Consider the following 22,007-nt stretch of genomic DNA (forward strand, 5'->3'; position numbering starts at 1 on the left):
CAAGCCGAATTCCCTCCATGAAAGGATACTGTTTACCATTACCCCAAAAAAAAAAAAAAAAGGATACCGTTTACTGGGCTACAAAGTTCATGGGGCAGACGGTGGGTGGCAGCATTTGCAAAATAAATATCACATGAGAGGTTGGCAGGTTAAAGTTCCATTAAGAAGCACCTTTATTTTCGCCGCACCTGCTAGCTGACAAGCAGCTCCAAACCGCATGATTTGAGTGGTTTTTGTTTCACAGCAGAACGGTCTGTTTTACCGATCTCTCACAAAGGCAACAAATGGCGACAGAACAAATTTTACCCCAATAGCCTCACTTTTTCATGGGAAGGACGGTCATCCATCTGGTGTTACTTGAAAAAAAAAAAAAAAATCATTTGAAGCTCTTGTAAACTAAAAAACACTCCTAAAAAGATAAAATGAAATGTTGTCTGCTTCTACAGGTCAGAAAAGTTAGTTTTAGAACTTAGAAAAGCCAGCTTATAGCTTCCTTGCCCATACAGGAAACAATTATCCAATATACATCCACCAAATGTCATGTATGTCACAATGTATTTTTTATATAAGAACTGAAATGAATGCAATTTTTATAAATGACCTTGAAATAGTAGAAGCAACCCATTTTTACCGATCTTTTTAAAGAAGATAAAATAGCGACTAAAATTTTCACTTTCATTTCAAGCAACCCATATATATGGTTGCATATATTGCCACCTTAAATTATCTTTCCCCTGTGGATGCAAAATTATCACTCAAACAAAATCTTGAGGAAAAAAGAAAAAAAAAAAGAAATTATAAGCAATTTAACAGCTATCAAGACAAGGTGTGTCCATGCTTTCAAGAGCGCCTTCCACATATTGCTAACACCTCAACATATTTCTCTTGTGGACTTATTTTGCCTGCTTCCATATGCAAAGGTCACATCCCTTCCCTTGGTAACAACCTTGTCCCCATCAAGCTACCACTGCTTCTTCCCTTTCCTCTTTTTCTTCACGCTGCTCTTGGAACAGCTGCCATTTCTGGGAGAAGGGGTCTCATTTGACATGTTGCTAGTTTCAAACATGCCCGACTGCATAGCATTCTGTAACCACTCAAAGAATTCTTCCTCCGTCATTGTCTCATCCATGTTGGTGGTCGGCATCCCGCCACCTCCTCTGTGAGCTGAAGTGGTTGCTTTGGAACTGGGTTGCTTTGTTAGGCTGGTGTTTACATGAAAGCTCGGCTTATGAGTGTTAGCAGGACATCTCATTCCCTGTAATAATATAAAAATGCATGACAACAATGATAAGAAACTGGTGGAACATAGACCATAGCATGTCAAAGGAAATTACTAAATCTGTGTTGTTATCACTGAACTTGATGAAATTATCCAATTTGTGAAAGCAAGCCACCTTGTCTCTTACAGTGCATGAATCACGAGATGTTAGCAAAAATTGAAATGGCCAGAATGAAGGAAAATTCATCGTAAGACCAACACATTGATTAACAATTTTTTTTTTTAAGTATAATTTTCCTGGCTCCACTTTGTTTTCTTTTTTTCCCCATCTTTCATCCTCCTCTTTTAACACACATCTTGGGCACATAGACAAGAAAGATAGGATAGCTATTGATAACTCCCAGACAGCAAACTTGAGCATGTTACAGATCTCCAAAAACACTGTATCACATTCTGTAACTGCTTTGTAACTCTTTTTTCACATTAAAGGTTAGTTTATCAAATCATTTAGCACGCGCGCGGGCGTGTGTGCGTGCATGTGTGTGTGTGTGGGTTAGTGTCCCAACACTCCCCCCAAGTACAAGAAAAGCAATAGGGTTAAGGAAAGGCCAACCATGCATAAATAGTGCACTGCTCCTCACTACCATGCAACACAGTCCATTAGCAACTTATCCATAGCCATGCCAATATACTGAGTAAAAAACATCATACAATAGGATGCTCAGCTATCTTAGACAAACAGGTGACACCAGCCAAGAACTACTCAGGGAATATTTCATGATCACCTTGTGATCTCCTACCACATAGTGGAGTGACAACTTAGAGAGCTTAAATGGCAATAAGGACTCATAATAACAAAATAAAAATAAATTTAATCATTTTTCTAAATCATTGAAGCTAATTCTTCTAACATATCTTCACACCTGTACATTTACGTATTTGTAAATCATCAATATGCCTAAGCTGATCCCCCTCCATGGACCTATCAACTTCCCTGCATCATTCGACCTCAACAGGGAACAAATTTGAGAATCATCCCATCTCAAGCTACAAGCCTAACCTTTAGTCTCCTTGTTGTTACTTATTTCTCTTAAATAGTTGGTCTTGTTCCTCATCTCACTCTATGCTTTTTTCATGTTACAGTGACTAAAATTCTTGAACCATCCCATACCAAGCTACAAGCCTAAGCTTCTTATTTCTCTTCACTAGTTGGTCTTGTACCTAACCTTTGGCTCGACCCTCCACAAGATCAACTGACAGTTCTTGAACCACACCATGAGGCCCTCCAAACTATTGGTAGTCCATTCGACCGATAAAATGAAACCATTGAGAACCAATTTGGATCTTATTTATTCAGTGACCTAGATATGCAAATGTGTGAAGGTGATCATGTTATTTATGATTGTAAAAGTTTCTTAACCCATATATAAATCCCTCTACATATTTTAAGTCTATACTTAGAACTTAGAAGTATTTTTATTTTTTGAAAAATCACAACTAACGATTGACATAGTCCACCCCCAGCACCCTCCCACTTTTATTTCCATGTCACTGTTTTAGCTTATCATGCTTCTAAAATAGACCTACTAATTCATGGTCTTTGTGAGTTTCTTGTCCAGCATCCCAGTGCTTGGACCCTCACAACACCACCTAAATGAGTTTACCCATCCAATTGTCCTCCCGAAGCGACAATTAGAGGAATGACCAGACATGCATTTGGTGCAGCAATTGAGCATGCATTAAACAGTCAAAAGCTAATATCACTGCAATCAAGTTTATGTATCTACCTGACAGATGAACCATTCCGTTGCATCATATATCTTGCTTCCAGCGCAAACATACGCACATGGTGGATCCATCTGCACAAATTTATATCACTTTAATATGAAGAAATTGGATATGCCTACCATCCCACTTAATTATAAAATAAGATGGCAAATATGTGACACATCAGAGGATTTTGAGGTAGGTCTGCCATGCAGTAGGAACAATTCTGCCATAAGTCCCAGTGTGGTACATGTTAAACCTCAAGATTCACTTTGCTACATGATGCAGATAAGGCTTTCAGCGGCAGCATGCAAAAGCGATCATGGACCACACAAGTCTCAGTTATCAAAGTCCATCATATATTGCATTTGTTCCTGCAGCAGAATCAAAGTTTCTACATTGCAATAGACCTAAACTGCATCTTATGTTGACAAATAACAATTGAGATTAAACTATGGCAACACAGAAAATGAAAGACAGGTTCGTTGGTACATCAGCTTTAGAAATTAGGAAATCTGGAAGAAGTAAAGATAACCTTTTGCAGCAATCCAAACAGAAGGGGCTGAAAGGACTGTTCGACCCACCCATCACCATCTTTAGCTTGATGAAAATCTTTGCACTCCTACCACACATGAAGTCCAGGAAACATCAGCAACACAGAGGATTATGTAATGCTCAACCCAATAAAGAATAATTAGGAATGCATTAAAGAAAAAAGAACCTGACACCATCTTGCTCGGGATTTTGATCTCTCTGTGCAGGCCCAGACATGGAACTGACTGCACTTTTTGCAGGCTATTCTTCTTGATTCTCCATAAATCCCTTCATCTTCAGCTTCAGCATGACTATATCCAGATCTGAAAATACCATGCCTTCCCTTCTGAAGAATCAAAATTCATGAAATTCAAAGAAGTATAAGCCAATGGCTGTAATTCCTAAGCAGCAAACAACAATTTCCAGAAAAAACAAATTTGGGAGTGGCAAATTAACACAATAGAGAAGGAAAAGAATATTTGCATTAGTACTGGGATTTTAATGCATGTCTCAGCAAAGACGCATGACGTAATAATGCTATTAGCTTAGCCATTTTATGGAGAAACACAAGGATCAAGAATCTGAAAATGGTTACCTCGAGGGCTTCAGACTATCTTTTATTCCTTTTAACAGAAGTAAAATATGAAACAAAAGTTGCAAAATAACTCCTCTAAGACTGCAGTTAGAGAAACATGACGCCACAAGATAAGTCTCTTCAAAGAAGTCAATCTAAGTAACACCTATAAGGCTGCATCCTTCATGTATGGTATTTCTTAATATTTATGACAAAATGCAATCAAAAGAATTTATTTTTCTCCTAGAAACAACTGCCAAAAACACCTTTTTAATGGTCTTGGATATGATAATATAACCTAGACCCTCCTTTGTTGATATGACAGCAATTAAATTTAAAAGGCCATAAAGCAAAACACCAGCGAGAAAGATGAACAAATGAGAGGCAGAATACTATAAATGGGAATATGAAAATTGCAAACAGTTGTGAAGATATTTTTATCCAACTAGCAAAATAGTTCTTCCACATCAGCAATACATAGGAAAGAAGGTTCGACTGGGGATAAGGTTCAGACAGGATAGATGGGAAAAGAAACTGACAGCAGAGGACCAGATAAATGCAAGGAAACTTCCTAATTCTTCATCAGTGGTGGTCAGTCATCTGACCAAGAAATAGGAAATCTGCAATGATAACGTAGACTGAGATCTCAAGAGTTGTCATGTTGAATAAGAAACTTGTGACCAGTATAAGCATACGAGTGACAATGGGATGAATGGGCCCACACCCTTTACACAATTCTAACATGGAAAGCCCGCATTAAGAAACAAGATATGAGACAGGAGTGGCACAATGGAGCTTCAAAGCCCATTTCAGTTTTAGACCTTCATATTGTCATATATGAATTTAGGTTTCAAATGGAGATCTGGTCAAGGTTTTAGCAAGTATATCATGAATGGTTGATAGCACGGATATTGTTGCTGAGGTGATAGGAAAATGAATTCAAACCTAATACTGCAATCCCTAATTTACCAGTAGATAAATAAGTCACCCTCTGATGATTGAAGCCTTCATAGGATGCTCAATGGGAATTAATCTAGCAATTTCGATGCAGTAACATGAAGATATGCTGGTTAGCAAAAAACATGAAGATATGCCTACAATGTGTGTGGAGGTTGCCCCACCAAACCCTGTCAATGGTAGCGATACAGTGAGGGATAAAACTTCTTTCAGCAGTACATTTTTGTTCAGATTAGTGTATGTACAAATATTTTTCAGAGGGACGTAAAGGATGGTTTTAGGTTTGATTAGCTAAGGTGAGAAGGGAGCATAGAAGAGAATATCAGACCAAAAAGGGGTAAATTTTGAGGAAGATGGCAATCAAACTCAATATGAGGAATAAGCAGTATTGATGACAAAAGTAGGACCAGAACTTGAGTGATGAAACAGTATTCTAAGCATTGAACTAACATCAGAAACAATGATGCTGTAGAAGTGCCAAGGCTCAAGAGAAGGATGGAGATGACAAGGTCGCACTTAAGATGATACAGAACATTGAATTGTATCCAAGGTGGATCTGAAACAAGAGGAGTCGATCCATGAGTTCAAATGGTGGTCGGTGGATGTCCAGGTGATAGAGGTCTGTCTATAAACTCTGGAGACTGTTGAGACCATAACAGGGCAAACATTGCACAGCAGAAGTGGTAAAACTACTCATCACAGAGCAATGCCCAGATTGATGAGGAATTTGAAAAACTAAATTATATCTGAAGCAAAATAAGTTGCTTCCAAGCTACACCTAATGGAGGATAATATACCCTAGTTTTATCAAGTGGAATCTGAGATAGAGGGACGGAATTTGGGATGACAGCAAGTAACTACTAATTAGTTGCACATATGGGTGAAGAGAGCATGCAGCTAACATGGGCATAGTGGAAGACAGCTTCACAGATAACATGCAAAGAATTAGGTATGGAAGTAATTGTCATATCCAATCTCCCAATAAAATTCCCTTCATGAAATTATTTAAAATACATAACAGAAAACAACAACACGGTTATTATAAGAACTAACTGATAACATGGCAAATTAGTACCCCTTAAAGGGCTCCCATTTTCAGATATACTAATGTGTCAGAAACAAATAAATTAGAATCATTTTTGATGTTACCAAAAATTATTAGGCTGAACTTGATAATATTAGGTTAAAAGTTATCTCTATAACTGAGAAGGAACAGCCTTAACTTTTCTTAGTCACGATAATCTGATGAAGAGATGAGCTATAAGTGAGCTATAGGTGCTTATAGCTCATAAATATTAAGTCCTAAAGAATTTCTAGATGAATAGAAGATGACTTTAATTAGTTCTCTGAGCTAAACAACTTAAGTTGGAAGGAATATCGTAGAGTAGGCCAAAATTTTGGGAAAGACTATTCTTTCAGTCAACAATAATAAGCTAATGTTGGCCAATGATATTAGAGGAATTTAACTGAGACATCACCTCCTAGACATGATGATCCACTGACATGTGATTCCAAGTGTGGGTCTGTTATTTTTCACTTGCTATTGAAGTTATGGTTGCCTACATGAATCTTCAAATCAGTTATCTTGATGAAATAACCGATGGTAAACCAATATTTTACCAAGGATTTTAACTAATTAAGTCCTAAAGCCACAGTCAACAAAAGAAGTAGAAAAAATACCTTTTGAGGAGCACTCTGAAACCTTCGAAAATAGTTCAATAGTTCTTCCCTCCTCAGTTCATCATCATACATCTTTCGTTTCAAAGAATCTAGCAAAACCTGGGTATTCACGATAAATGTTATATCTTTCTTACTGAACTTCCCGACTCCGAGTGCAGAGAATGGGGGCTTTTAAGGGCTGAGAAAAGTCTACCTCATATGCATTTTGAAGTTTCTTAAATGCTTCTGCAGCTTTCTCATTGCCCATATTCTTATCAGGATGGACTAGCATTGCCTGAAAACCAATTCACAGAAATAATTCTTAAAGTCACTAGGAATTCAAAACGATAATAAAATTGCCATACTAACACGAAGCACAAACAAGTGTTTGGATATGAAGGCTAAGAACATTGAGAATTGTTACCTTTTTTCTGTACTCTCTTTTGAGTACAGAAACATCTATGTTCTCGTAGCGAGTAAAACCTAAAGCTGAATAGTGATCAGTACAAGTTAACAACCGAAGAACTTCATCTTCTGAAGTTAACTCTGCCTCGGCTCCACTGGTTGAAGGAGCACCTGTGCTCCGGTCAGCTGACCTCTCAGATGCAGATTGAGAAGTATCCTCTGCCTGTGAGGAATGAAAAGGCTCACTGTACCAATGACCCGATCTACCCTGTGAATGCCTGGCTTGCTCTGAAGGGTCATTAGACCTATGCTCATTTAGCTTGTTCTGTAGGAAGTGTATCAGAACATCACTGGAAATGAAAGACAGGTTAAGCCCCAAAAGAAGACCAAGCCATCCTACATAGCTTCTCGCACAATGCATGGAATATATAGTGGTGATAAGAAGTGCAACACGTTCATGGCTCAAAGCAAATGCAATGCCTGCATTAAAGAAAGCAAAATCTCAGCAATAAATGTTTAAACACCATGCAGAATACAGGACTTAAATACTGTCCCAATCTTAGAAAGCTATAAAATGCAAACCTCCTAGAAGTATGACAGCCCCTGTTGTCCAAAAGCTTCCATAAAGCCACAAAACTACCGTTGCAAACATGGAAATTATCACAATTGCAAGTCCAAGACCAATGAAAATTGCCACTAAAGCAGCAATCACCTGACACAGACAGGATCTATAAGAGAGAAAAACCTTTTGATTTCTTACATGATAACACAAGCTGCAAAATATTTACTTCACATAATCAAAGAATATTTAGAAAGCTAACAAACATCAAACTGAGCATTAGCTAGCATCTTAACCTCAGAGAAAAACTGTTGTAAAGAACAATTTTCTTGTAATTCTGCCTGAAGGTAATTTTGAAACATTGGTCAAAAAACAGAAGAGATGGAGTATAGAGATCCTAACCTAACAAATGGAAACAGAAGGGCATCCGTGGACCTTATCAATTGCCTAGAACAACCTTTAAAACAAGCCGAAGAGACAAAACATGACAGGAAAGGGGCGACATCATTTCCTTTATAGATATAAAGAAAAAGAAGAAAGGGACAAACTAGATTGATTTCAGATATAAAATATGAATTGTTTTGATCGAAAGGTTTTGCAGCAGAAAAGTGATTAATGTTGATATGGAGAGAATTAACTAGGAAGATGAAATGTAGACAGAAAAAGAAATAAGTGAAATGTTGGAGATAGGTTATGCTATTTCCCTGACTACTGTGCTCATAGTATCTATATACATCTAATAAAAACATGTGCCACATCATGCATGATTAAAAGTGTCTCTTGTGAATTGACAATGTATGTCACATGATAAGGGGTAAGAAATAATCAATGTAGAGCAATCAGCCTTTTATAGAGAAAAGATAGAGAGAAAAAAGAGAATACAAACTAAGGATTCAGATCCTAGAGGGACATCTTGCGGGACATCGAGATGGGGTGCCATCCCATGTATCGGGGCAGGACCATCCCGCCATTGTCCCAACATCCTGATCAGGACATTCTGGGACATCTCTTATCTCAAGTGTTGGGACAAGGCAGGACGGCGGCGCATCCTGTTCGATGAAAAAACTAGAACAATCCCATCCCACAAAATTTAAAACCTTGATATAAATTTCAAAAATGAAAACCGGCCGTGCATCAAAAATTGATTTTTTTTAACTCTCTTTTTGAGAGAGATAGAGACCACCCACCTAGAGTAAAATTAGATAGATCCAAGAAATTAGAGATGCACCAAGACTCGACCAAGAACCCCCCATAGGAGAGAAGTATTACGATCAGGCATTGCCCAATTCACATTCTCTTGGACTAATCCAAAGAAAATTAGAACTTGTCACCTTAAAGTACGTTAAAGATCCATTCTATGATTCCTTATAACCAAAAACCTGATTCATGGTGGTCTTAAGTGGAGAAGAATTGTGGCTTCCAGAATTTTTATAATGAATTACAGATAAATAGATGATTCAACGTGACATGTCATAAAGAACAAGGAACACCTATGAAACATTTAGCAATCTCATTTTGCCATTTAGTGATCAGTATCTCAAATTTGTCGTCAACCTTTAATGACAAAGCTCAAAAATTCTTAACAGTATTCTTTAGTTAGCCAGACCAATCCAATTCTGCAAGATCATGTATATAATATATTTGAATATATGTCAGAAAATTTTGGTTTAATTTTATGTGAAGGTAGAAAAATCTATCCTGTTTCTGCATTGCACATGCCTAAAGCCTGATAATACCATTCAATAAATAAAAAAAGTTTAACATGTATGATACTTAGGAGAAAAAAATAAACTCATAAAGTTACAACTTTGGATTAACCCAGATTTCCTTAGTATTACAAGATATTTATACTTTTCCAAACATGGTTACAGGTAATGCACAGGAATTTATGGAGCAAGATCAATACTAAGCATAATCAAGTCTCAATTACTTCTTTCTTTTTATTTCTTCTTTTCCAATAAATGGGCATCCAAATCAAATTATTGTTTAAACTATTAAAAAAAAAAAGGCAAGATGGTGACAGGTGAAACAAAATGAAGAAGAATATGATTAGAACAAACCATGAGTATAAGAAATTTTGTGATTCCAGTCATGGCAATAACTGAGAGGATGCTGCACCATATTACAGTGAAAAAGGATGTTGTCCCCAAACGCAATAAAGAATCAAGACCCCTGATGCAGCATTCCAGCCAAACCATTGATAGAAGAAGGATCAACTTTCCAAAATACAAAATCCAAGTAAAAATTATAGGACACACATGCTCAACTTTAAGACGGACATAATCATGGCCCATCTGTAAAACAGCTACAAAGGTTGTGAACCGTGGTTTCTGCTGTTCAACCCATTCACTAGTCACTTTCAAGACATAAAAAGCCACAGCTCTTAGATCCTTAGCAGCCACCGCAGCTGAAAGACTGCTATTTTCCGTCATATTTTCGACAGGAATACCCTCAGCCACATTATTTGACAAAATCTTTTGATTGTGATTACCGTTGTTGAACATTTCATTGTTTCCTCTTGATCCAGAAGCACCCGATGACAAGTCACTTCCAGCGGGATCTCTTATTTTACTTGATGTATCCACTGTTTGTGATAAATTTGGGTTTGTATCATCTGACTTCCCTCTGCAAGAAACACCAGCAGATCTCTGCTTGTTTTTCTTACCACTCCCCTTGGTATTGTTTTTGCCCTCCCAAGTAGGACTACTTGATGCTTCTTCTTCAGCAATCTTCCCATCATGTGATTTTAGATTTTCTTTATTCACCATCTCTGAAACTACATTTTTGTAATTAGGTCCATTGCGATTTAGACCATTTCTTTGTTGGTTTCCCTTCCGAGCCATGATATATCTGCTACAGATAAAAGCTTGGAGGCATGCTAATCAATTTCTGACAGTCTAAAAGTTAGATCCATTATACAGCAATTCATCTTTCAATAAAAAAATAGAACCTGTAAAACCAGATGAAGTTATAAGCACACATGAACCCAAGATACAGATAAAAATGGCAAAAGAAAAATATAGAAAAAGGCCATGGCACATTATGAACTTAGTGAAAGGCTTTTCACAAAAGTTATTACCATTGTTTTAATGTGCGATTCAAAAGATGGTGATGTACAAAAACCCAGAATGTAGGATAGAGTTCAGCATGTACCAGCTGGTGTATAAGCATGATTTTCATCAGATGGATAGCATCCATTTCAAACCATAATATAACAAATTCAAATAGCATTTTGGTGTCAAAAACAAATTGATTTATGCCATTTTGCCAGAAAATAGATACATTTTTGGATGAAACAACACTGTTTCGAGGGAGAAAGAACAACTCAAAGGCCATTAATAAGCATTTTCAGGGGTCGTTTTAGTTTAAGCTACTTGAAAATGCAAAACATTCAACCAAAGCTTTGGATCATAGTCATAGCTTTTACAGCATTACTTCCATCACCTCTTACCCACACAGCCAAACAAACAACTCAGGCCTCAAGCAAAAGTCTGCATCCACATTACATATGCGCCAAGCATAGACTTTTACATCAGTAGTTAATCATGCATGCTTTGAACCTCAAACAGTTTCACTAACACTCACTTTTATACATCAGCATCCTCAGTTGCTAATCACTTCAATAGCAAGCTTACATCACAACCAACAGCATTTAATATATCCATCAACCTGCGACTATATGCACCTAATGTCACTATTCTAGAGTTCATTCATTTGGTAGCTGCTTGAAGCTTTATTCAGAGGCTGAACCCACTTTTGCTGACTTTGTTTTTGCCCAATGGTACTTCATATTTTTGCTACTTCACGCACTAGTTGTCTAGTGATTGTGCTTGGTACTTTTCCTCTGGATGCTACATTAATTGCCCAATACAAGCTTGTCAACATAATTATAACTTTGCAGCTTGTATTTATTCATCATCTTGGTGCAGAATATAGTGCATAATCTCTTGTTTGTGCTCATGCAACTCAAGCACAGCATAGTTCATCATTTCAGGCCGTGGCATGGAAACTTCTTAAGAATTCTTTCTCAAGCATTTACTATCTCCACTACCTCCCTCACTTTCTCCCTTCCAAGTTCCATCAGAAAAATATACTGAGACATCCATCTTTCACATGACAATCTCACACTGCAACACCCACCATGGCTTTGAGAGGTGTGCTGCACAAAGAAAGTTTATATAGTATGCATAAACAGCATATACATGATTTGCATTTGGTCATCCGTAATTAATGTCACCAATCAGCACAAGGCTTTGTATGCAAACTCTGTGGACTTTCAAAGATTTAATCCTCCAGGTGCTTTGATAAATCATATAAATTGACTTTTGCAAGGTAAGAGGAAACCTCAATGGAAAAAAAATGATCATAATGCCTGTTTCATACTCTTAACGTAGACCCATAAATGGCATGCTAGGAATCTCCACTCAACCATGTATCAGAAGCGACATCGACAGAATTATTCTCAATCAAGTCGAATCACACAATTGGCATGTAAGCTTTAATAAGAAAAATCCCCTCCGTTCTTCAAAGTAATGATACATAAAACTATTTGGATAACAAACTCAGAGCCATGGCTCTACACTTAACACTACACATCCAAGAAAGATGAATTAAACCACAAGAATGTCGCAAATTATAGCATCAGAGGTTTCGTCTCCCCAATAGTGGGATGAAAAATCTAAAGAAACAAAGATCACTCCTTTTTTGCCTTCTTGACTTTTCTACACCAAGAACTGGTCAATTAGGTCATTCCTTGCAGATTTCCAAGCATTACGGCCCACACTTCGAGCATCGATTTCACCCACCAAATCACACCAACAACAAAAAATTCCAACACAGAGAGCATAAACCCCTATTCGAAAATCTCATACAAGAATTAGTCAAAGCAAGAAAAGAAAAAAGAGAAAGAGACAGGAAACAAGCCCAGATACCAGAATCCACACCAAATTCCACCGTTCTGAACAAAACCTAGTTCGAAAAAATCGTTAAAAAATCCAAAGAAAACCAAACCCCGATGCACGAGACGCGATTTTCAGATGATAGAGGGTACTGAGACGCCGATCGGCGCATTCAGAGAAGAGATGGGGAGAGAAGGGGTAAAGATTACCTTGGAATCGCGGGGGCGAAGCGGAGACGAGAAACTGGAGGAAAAAAGCCGCCAGAGATTGGGAGTGAGAGAAGTTAAAAAGGGGGAGAGCACAGACGGTTTCCGACGCCGTCCGTCTCCTCTTTTTGTCTCCGAGTGTAGCCCTCTACCTCTTGCGTTGCAGCGAGAGAAGAGAAGGAAAAATAAAATTCCACCATATAATACATATATACACACGTGTGTACCTGTGCGTAGGGAGAGAAAGTAAAATAAAATTATTGCACCAGATAATATGTACACATACGCACGCCCGTGTGGGTTACATGCAGGATGTCCTCAACGATCCACACAAATTGTTTGTATCATATTTTCTATCTATATTTCTTATTAATATTAGCACTCTTACTATTATATTCTATTATATTATTTTAATATGTTTATTATTTATTTCTATTTAATCGCCTAGTCTGACTATTTCTACTTTCGTGCTTTTGGATTAGATGGGCAATTCTTGGTCTTGAAAGTCATAAGAATTTACCTAGAGTAGTTAAAAAAATAAATTTTTTTCTTGCTCCTTGATTTAGATATTTTCAAGATGTAAGTGTTTTGGGAGAATGGTTATTTGAAGGCCATATTTTGGATCGCAACCTATACACCCGTGATAAGTTGCATTAGTAGTAGATGGAAGATGTTTCTCTGATCCAATTATCTCGTATACTTCGCTACTTCGATATTTAGCTTGAGAATTTTGCAGAATGTAATAGTTGCGATAGGATCGTTGGAAGGCAGTATTATGGTCCAATATCTTCTATATATCATACCAAATAAAAGAGTTGCACTTGATTATTTGGTGAAATATAGGAGTAGTATATGTATTTGGATCCAAAGATCCTCCTTCATCTATAGTTCCATGAAAATAGATTATTGATTAAATAATAGAAGCAAACAAAAAAATATCAAATACAACCGATCTATGTAACATCATGCATTTTGGTCCAAGGTTTAGCAAGCTTATAAATCTGTTCATTTAATTTTTTTTAAAAATTAAAAAGAAGAGATATCATAGAAACATTAGGCAATAAGATTTGATCATATTTACGGGACTTTGCAAATGTCCCATTTCAAAATAGAAAGCTTAATTTAGATTTTTTTTGAATATTCAATGTAATTTTAAATTCATGACCTTTCGTGTAAAGAATGAGAACTTTATTCTCGATTTTGTGAGTATTTCTATAAAAAAAACGCCATTACTTACTCTTTTATTAAAGTTCCGTGATACTGCAATGTTCCCATCTGTTTTTATTGCATTCTACCTCACTGTATCCCACTATTCTATGATATATGAAGATTGCCATGATACCACAATATAGATATCTCTAGAATGATCCATTTTAAATAGCTACTAAAAATTTTTATATAATATATTAACTGATCTGGTCATCAATTTTACCGATAGGCCATAATTATTGTGAGTAGAGATATTAATAATGAGAAATATATTTTTGCTATATCACTAATTCTTTTTTGCCTCAATATAAATGGACGTCGTAGACCATCCAAAGGATTTTATTATTCAGATAGGATAGGTCAAGTTATGGCTATAGAGCCGAGATCCTCAAAGGGAGCCACCAGGTGTAAAATATTAATATGTTGATTCCAGGCTTGATTACTATATAATCGTACAAGTGATGAGATATTATTATTATTATTATATATTCCATGCAAAGAAATGTCGCATCCTAGCAGTAGGAAGAAATATGGCACCATCTAAAAAGCAACGGTGGCGGTGCCAAATGAAGCTACGTTACAATTATGGTTGCATATCCCTAGCACAGAAGCGTGACATCCTAGCAAAAGAAAAGAAATGAGGCATTTCAACCTTGTCATGGAATAGTGTTCCCACAAAATAAAACGCATGGAATAGTGAGGTGTGCATTAGTTACTTCTCTTGCTTTGCTTGTCTTCGAACATGGTAGCCATTTCACCAGTCCTCTTTGTAGCTAATAGTACATCTTAATTCTTCCCCCTTTAACTTGTTGACTAACAAAGGAAGCAAGGATATTCAATAAATCTGAATGTTCACGAGTCAAATCTCCGTAGAGCTGGATCTGATGTAAATACTAGTGAAACTTCGAACTGCCATAAAATCAAACACCAATCATGTAGAAGGTGATGACTACTTAAATGGATAAAGCCGCTCAGGACTAGGTACTAGTGGTAGAGACTCAAGTCTCCTTATCTAGATATTTATAGCTACCTCTCATCTTATTTCTTAAAAAAAAGAAAATAAATAAAAAAATCAAAAGATGGAGATATTTGAAAGAAATATTCCCTACAAGCCAATCAAAATTTATATTTCGATGGATTTTCCTTATAATCTTCCAGACTTATGTAGTGACTCTTTAAATAATAAAAGACATTTTTCATCATATGCTGCATCTTACTTTTGTAATGATTATAATGAACTTCATAAATTAGGAAAATGGATTTAGAGTTATGACGAGATCATACCTATGAGACCTAAAATCCTAAAAATTCTGATTTAAAATATTCCTAGTCATAGGAGCATTGAGTAGGAGATCAATGTTCCGGATAGATTAGCACTTTCTATGTATGCTCGATGGAGAGGGTGACAGATCTCATAAGCCACTTGTGTGAGACACTAATACAAGGAAGTGGGTGCTCATTAGAGAATGAGTTCACTGAATTGATCCGATTTAAAAAATATATTATGAAATTTATTTACCTGTCAAGAGATATTTTCTTATAGTGGGAGTTGTGCATATAATCCTTTGACCCGAGACTACAATAGAACCTTATATACATGAATCCATATTTTTTGGTTCATACTCATTAATGACTTAGTCATATATGGGGTATTCTAGATATGGTAGAATGTGTATGGAGGTTGTGAGTAGGTTAACATGGAATCGATCACTCCTGGTAAGAGGAGATCGCATCCTACTTGCTCTAATCGATTGATGATTCAGAAAGCCTTTGATCAAAGCAGAATAAAAATTAAAAAAAAATTTAATATTTTATTAATTGAATCATCATATAAGATTGAGAGAAATATGAGTATGATATTGGATTTGACATCATTCCATATCCAAAGTCATATTTGGGGTGCAGGAAGATCGCAGGATCAAATTGCACGATAACTTTTCACTGAAGGATATTTTTGATATTTTTATTAAAAAATTTATATCTACCAGGTAGACATGATACGTTGCTAGACGTCAATCTTGTCTTATGGGTTTGATCAAATTAAAGAGTTTAATTCAATCACCAATTAGAAAGAGTTCTAATTGCTGAAATCGGGTTAACTCGATTAGATCTAGATCAGTTAGATTAAATTTTAATCAAATCAAATCGACTTGAATTCGAACCTATTGCTGGCTAGATGTGGAACCTAATGGGTCACACACAAAGGGTATTGATCAGGGGTCTAATTGGATTAGATCATGTTTGTAAAATTGACATGCTAGCACATGTTGCAAAAAACTAACTCCTTGTTTCGAATCGGGTTTGAATATGATTCCAGATTGAGCTAATTAAAGCCAAATTAATTCAAATCAATTTTGGATTTGAGTTGATTTAACCCTTGGCTGCATGTATCAAAAATTTGGAGCCAGAAAACCAAGTCTCCATAAGTCAAAAATTTTTCTTGTGCGTGGGTGCAGTTTTTGTGTGCAGAAACAGCTTTCACGTCCCATAAGATGGGATGCCTCATCCTCGAGCTTATCCTATGTTTCATGATAAAATAAATTTTTGGATGATTCTTAACTTTATTTTGAGTATAAAATTTTTTTTTGAAGTTAAAATTTCTTCTAGTTTAATCGTGAAAATTCGTTGAAGTTGAAAATCCTATCAGCCTGATCCATACGCCTGACCAAGAGTCTAACTTTTGAAGGACTCAACCCATTCGTCACGCCACTTCTTAATCTGAATTTTTTTTCATGACATTCTCATGTTAGTGCCTTGATTTTTAGCCATTGGATGGACAAAATTACATTGATGGGTGGTGGAAAAAAATTATGCCATGAGAAGCTACGCGATGCTTCAGAGAATCATCAAGAAAAATATTCTGAAGAGTCCTTCTGCGCGAAGCGTCTCTTAAATTTTTTCTCAATGATTGCCATGTGTCAAAAACTTTCAGATGGGTATGAGAATTCATTAGGAGACATGAGATTTTCTGATGGATGCGAGATGGCGCGTGGAAGGGGCACGAAAAATTTTCGAAGGCAACCCATCACTAAGTATTTAAAAGGGGGTGCGCCGGGGGATTGGATTCATTCAGAATTTCAATTCCTCCTTTCTTTCTAACATCCTCTCTCTATTGTCCAATTAGTCTCTTCTCTTATTAGGACAAGTCTAAAAATAATAAAGACAAGTCCGATTTTAGGACAAGAGTCTAAAAAGAGAATTAAGGAAGACAAGGAGACAAGAAAGATAGGGATAGGAAGGCTAGGAGAAGAGGAAGTGGGTCTTGAGGTCCTGATGTTCAAAAAAATTCTCAGAGTAAGAATTTTGGAGGAGGAATTCTCTCAAAGAGTTGGTGTCCTGATCATAGCCCTGTGTGGATCATCGTTGGAGGGCGAACACTTGGGTGCCTGGTGGAGGTTATGCTAAAATTTGGATTAAGCACTGCAGGTATTCTTCTATAACTTAAATTTAATCTTGAATTTATGTTATTTATGATTGTTAATCATCAAGAAGATGCTGGTTTAAGGGTTTAATATTTAAGATTTCTTTATTAAAATTTTAAAATCCATTATGTTTCCACTGTGCATGCCCATCCTAAAATCCTACAGTGGTATCAGAGCCGACCTTGTTTGGTTCAATCATATATACATAATATTTATGTGATCCATAGTATGATTTATACTATAAAATAATTTATGCTTTCATATGATGATATGAAATAATGCATATATGATTCACCACTTCATCATCTTGACATAAGGTTGTCCTAGCATAACGGGGTTATGCTGCAAGGTTGTCCTAGGATGATGAATGTCCATATGTTACACTTGCACATGTAGAAAGTTTTAATGTTGATACATAAATGGGTATTATGTAGTTAGAATGTGCATGAGACTAAATAAAAGCCCTCATTAGAAAATTATATTAAGTGGTAGTGATATGCAACTATGGGTTAACCAATTCTTGATCAATTGATCAATTGATGTCTAGAAAAGTGCTATAGGTGGTTCTTTAGTTAGTTTCGTTATCTGATCTGATCAATTTATTGATGTCTAAAGAAAGCAACGGAAGGATCCCCACGTTACTTACCTGACTAATTTGATTAAGCGATATTAATATTGAAAAATCCTAATATTGAAAACTATTAAGGGCCTTCCTTCATGCTAGGTTAATGTTACATCATAAACTATGGCTAGTTTGTTGTGTTAACATGAGGCTTGTCATAAGGATTGATATAACATAATCCTGATGCATAGAAGATGCTTACGGTAATTTTGAATATACTGCTTTGTTGTGTTAACACAAGGGCAGTTATATTAGAATTTGACTGTATTGAAATGAAGGGTCTAACTTAACTAAAATATTATAGCTTGTTGTGTTAATACAAGACTAATAATATTTTAGAGGCCAAGATATAATATTGAGAATTGCATGAGATACAATTGGAAAGAATTTTCTACCTATGAACTCATAAGGGTTTGTTGTGTTAACACAAGATCATTATGAGGAATTAGGGTCTCAATCCTACTAAGATAAATATTAAATATGTCTCGTTCATCATAGTAGACAGTTATGATGTTCGATAAAATAGTGAGAGGTACAATTAAATCTAAAGACCTTATTTAATTGTATAAGTCAATATGAATTATTTGCTTATGTAATATTTTTTAATTATTGTAGATTAAATTCTACAAATGGCATCTTCACTATCATTGTGAGGAATTTTAGATTCCAACAAGTTGATCGGTCCCAATTATGTGGACTGATTGAGAAATTTAAAGATCGTACTCACTCAGGAGAAGCTCTCCTATATTCTTGACATCCCTGAATCACAAGAGGTTGGGGATGATGCCACAGAAGAGGAGGTATCTACATACAAGATGTGGAAGAATGACAGTTTGACTGTCAAGTGCATCATACTGGCCTCTATGAGCAATGAGTTGCAGAGGCAGCATTAGAGCATGGATACTCGATTTATACTCCTCAATCTTAAAGAGTTGTATGGAGAACAGAGTAGAATTGCTAGATATGCGATATCTAAGCAGTTATTCCGTGTTAGAATGACTGAGGGATCATCCGTACAAGATCATATCCTAAAGGTCATTGATCTGATTACTAGATTGGGTCAACTTGGTTTTGTGATGGATGGAGAATTAAGTCAGAATTTGATCCTGAAATCTCTCCCCGAGTCATTCGCTCAGTTTGTTGTGAACTATCATATGAATAAACTGAATACCTCCTTGCCTGAGCTGTTAAATATGCTTAAGACAGCTGAGAGCCATATTAAGAAAGAAAAGACTCCACTTCTTCTTGTGGGTAAAACCTCTAAGAAGAAGTCAGATTTTAAGGGTTCAACGAAAGTACTGAATCCTAAGGGTGGCAGGATAAAGAAGAAGGAGAAGAAAGTTTCCGGACAGGGTACCTGATTTCACTACAGTAAGACAAAATACTGGAAAAGAAATTGCAAGTTATATCTTACAACTGTAAAGGCAGGTGCAAGCGATGCACCAAAAGGTATGTACAAGATACATACAATTTTGTCATTAAGTTCTTCCAATTCAGACTCTTGGGTATTGGATACCGCCTACGATTCTCATATCTGCAAGTCATTGCAGGGGCTGTAGAACATTAGAGTGCTAAAGAAGAGTGACTTCGAGCCCTACGGCGCTGGAGGAGAGTCAATCCAAGCAGATGCTGTAGGGACATATATATTAAAGTTACCTTCTGAAAAGATCTTAGAGCTAGAAAACTATTATTAAATGCCTAAGATCATTAGAAATATTATTTCTGTATCGTTACTATTGCAACGAGATTATGAAATAAATGAAAAAAGTAATAGTTGCTCAATTTCATTTTCTAATGAAATTATTTGTCATGGCGTTATTAATAATGGTCTTCTAATTCTATCTAATGACAATATTTTTCATATTAATGAAAGTAAAAAGAGAAAGAGAGAAGAGTTGAATAATACTTTATTTTGACATTGTCGACTTGGTCATATAAGTGAGACAAGGATTAATAAGTTATACAAAAAAGAGTTCTTTGATCCTTATGATTATGAATCATTAGGTACTTATGAATTTTGTCTTATGAAAAAAATAACTAAGACTCCATTTAGTGGATATGGAGAAAGGACAAGTGAGTTATTAAGACTTGTACATACTGATGTATGTGGTCCTGCGACAACAGAAGCCAGAGGAGGATACTCTTATTTTATAACGTTCACTGATGATTTATCTAGGTTTGGATATGTGTATCTTATGAAACACAAATCCGCAGCCTTTGATAAATTTAAAGAGTATCAAAGTATGGTCGAGAAACAAACTGAAAAAAGTATTAAAATCTTTCGATTTGATCGAGGAGGAGAATATCTATCCAATAAATTTTTAGATCATCTTAAAGAAAATGAAATTCTCTCAGAATGGATCCCTCCATATACACCACAGCTAAATGGTGTAGCAAAAAGGAGGAATCATACTTTATTAGATATGGTGCGGTCCATGATGTGCTTTACAGATTTGCCAATTTCTTTCTGGAGATATGCCCTAAAAACTGCTATCTATATCCTGAATAGAGTACCTTCAAAATCAGTGTCAAGCACTCCATATGAGATATGGAGAGGAAAGAAGCCTAATCTTAAGTATCTTAAGATATGGGGCTGTCCAGCTTATGTTAAAAGAAATTTTGGACATAAGCTAAGTGCTAGGATAGATAAATACTTGTTTGTAGGTTATCCTAAAGAGAGTATAGGATACTTCTTTTACCATCCTACTGAACATAAGGTGTTTGTCAGTAAATATGCCACTTTTATGAAAAAAAAATTATTCTAGAAAGAGGCAGTGGAAAGAAAATTGAATTTGGAGAAGTTCAAGACCTACAAATGCAAGCACAAGATGATCCTCAACCAAAAATATCCATTATGAAGTACAAACACAAAGTACACCTCCTCTTCGAAGGTCGGATAGGGTGCGGAATGTACCTATAAGGTATGGGTTTGTTATTGAGAATAATGAAACCTACGTCATTGAGAATGATGAATCTTTAACCTATACAGAAGCCATCATAAGAAGAGACTCAGACAAATGGCTAGAGGCTATGAAATCCGAAATAGACTCCATGTATTCCAACTAAGTGTGGACTTTGGTTGATGTACCAGAGGGTGTGACCCCTATTGGATGCAAATGGGTCTATAAGAAAAAGATCGGAGCAGATGGCTAAGTTGAAACCTATAAAGCTACATTAGTAGCTAAAGATTTCAGGCAAAAACAGGGTATTGATTATGATGAAATATTTTCACCTGTTGTCATGCTCAAATCTATACGGATTATGCTTGCAATAGCAGCATACCATGATTATGAGATTTGGCAAATGAATGTGAAGACCGTCTTCCTTAATGATTATCTCGAGGAAGAGGTTTACATGTCTCAGCCAGAAGGGTTTGTCTCAAAAGGGAGAGAAAATCAGGTATGCAAGCTTAAGAAATCTATTTATGGATTAAAACAGGCCTCGAGGAGTTGGAACATCCGATTTGATATTACAGTCAAAGAGTTTGGCTTTATCAAAAATATGGATGAACCTTATGTATACAAGAAGACTACTGGGAGTGCCATTATCTTCTTAGTTTTATATGTAGATGATATACTTCTTATTGGGAATGATATCCCAATGTTACAATCGATCAAGACATGGCTATCAAGTAAGTTTTTCATGAAGAATTTGGGTGAAGCATCCTATATACTAGGTATAAAGATGTATAGGGATAGATCTAAGAGGATGTTAGGCTTGTCCCAATCCAGGTACATAGACTTGGTGCTAAAGAGGTTTAGCATGGATGGAAGTAAAAGAGATTATTTATCCATGAGTCAAGGTATACATCTCTCTAAAAGGATATCTCCTAAAACATCGGAAGAGAGAAATAGAATGAGTTTCATTCCCTATGCTTCGACAGTAGGGTCGATCATGTATGTTATGCTATGTACTAGGCCTGATGTTGCCTATGCCTTAGGTATAGTTAGTAGATTTCAGGCTGATCCAGGAGAGG

General features: G+C 36.2%; 1 protein-coding gene across 3 annotated transcripts; it reads right to left on the reverse strand.

The window, feature by feature from the left end:
* Window positions 1-654: 654 nt before the first annotated feature.
* Window positions 655-12,956, reverse strand: LOC105039980 (uncharacterized). 3 transcript variants are annotated; one of them, XM_010916336.3, is made up of 10 exons: window positions 12,782-12,955; window positions 9,735-10,524; window positions 7,698-7,827; window positions 7,135-7,595; window positions 6,925-7,005; window positions 6,732-6,830; window positions 3,708-3,866; window positions 3,522-3,608; window positions 3,007-3,078; window positions 655-1,255 (listed from the first exon to the last, which is right to left on the reverse strand). In XM_010916336.3, the coding sequence occupies exons 2-10, from the start codon at window positions 10,515-10,517 to the stop codon at window positions 962-964; spliced, it is 2,166 nt and encodes a 721-aa protein (XP_010914638.1). In that variant the 5' UTR covers window positions 10,518-10,524; window positions 12,782-12,955; the 3' UTR covers window positions 655-961. The 3 variants fall into 3 exon arrangements, 2 of the variants coding, with proteins under 2 accessions (XP_010914638.1, XP_010914637.1); XM_010916335.3 differs by having other exon boundaries at window positions 9,735-10,624; XR_012137815.1 differs by lacking the exon at window positions 655-1,255 and adding an exon at window positions 3,246-3,360 and having other exon boundaries at window positions 3,034-3,078; window positions 9,735-10,624; window positions 12,782-12,956.
* Window positions 12,957-22,007: the final 9,051 nt, after the last annotated feature.

This window comes from Elaeis guineensis, chromosome 1 (assembly GCF_000442705.2).
Source record: "Elaeis guineensis isolate ETL-2024a chromosome 1, EG11, whole genome shotgun sequence".
In the NCBI taxonomy this organism is placed as follows: domain Eukaryota; kingdom Viridiplantae; phylum Streptophyta; class Magnoliopsida; order Arecales; family Arecaceae; genus Elaeis; species Elaeis guineensis.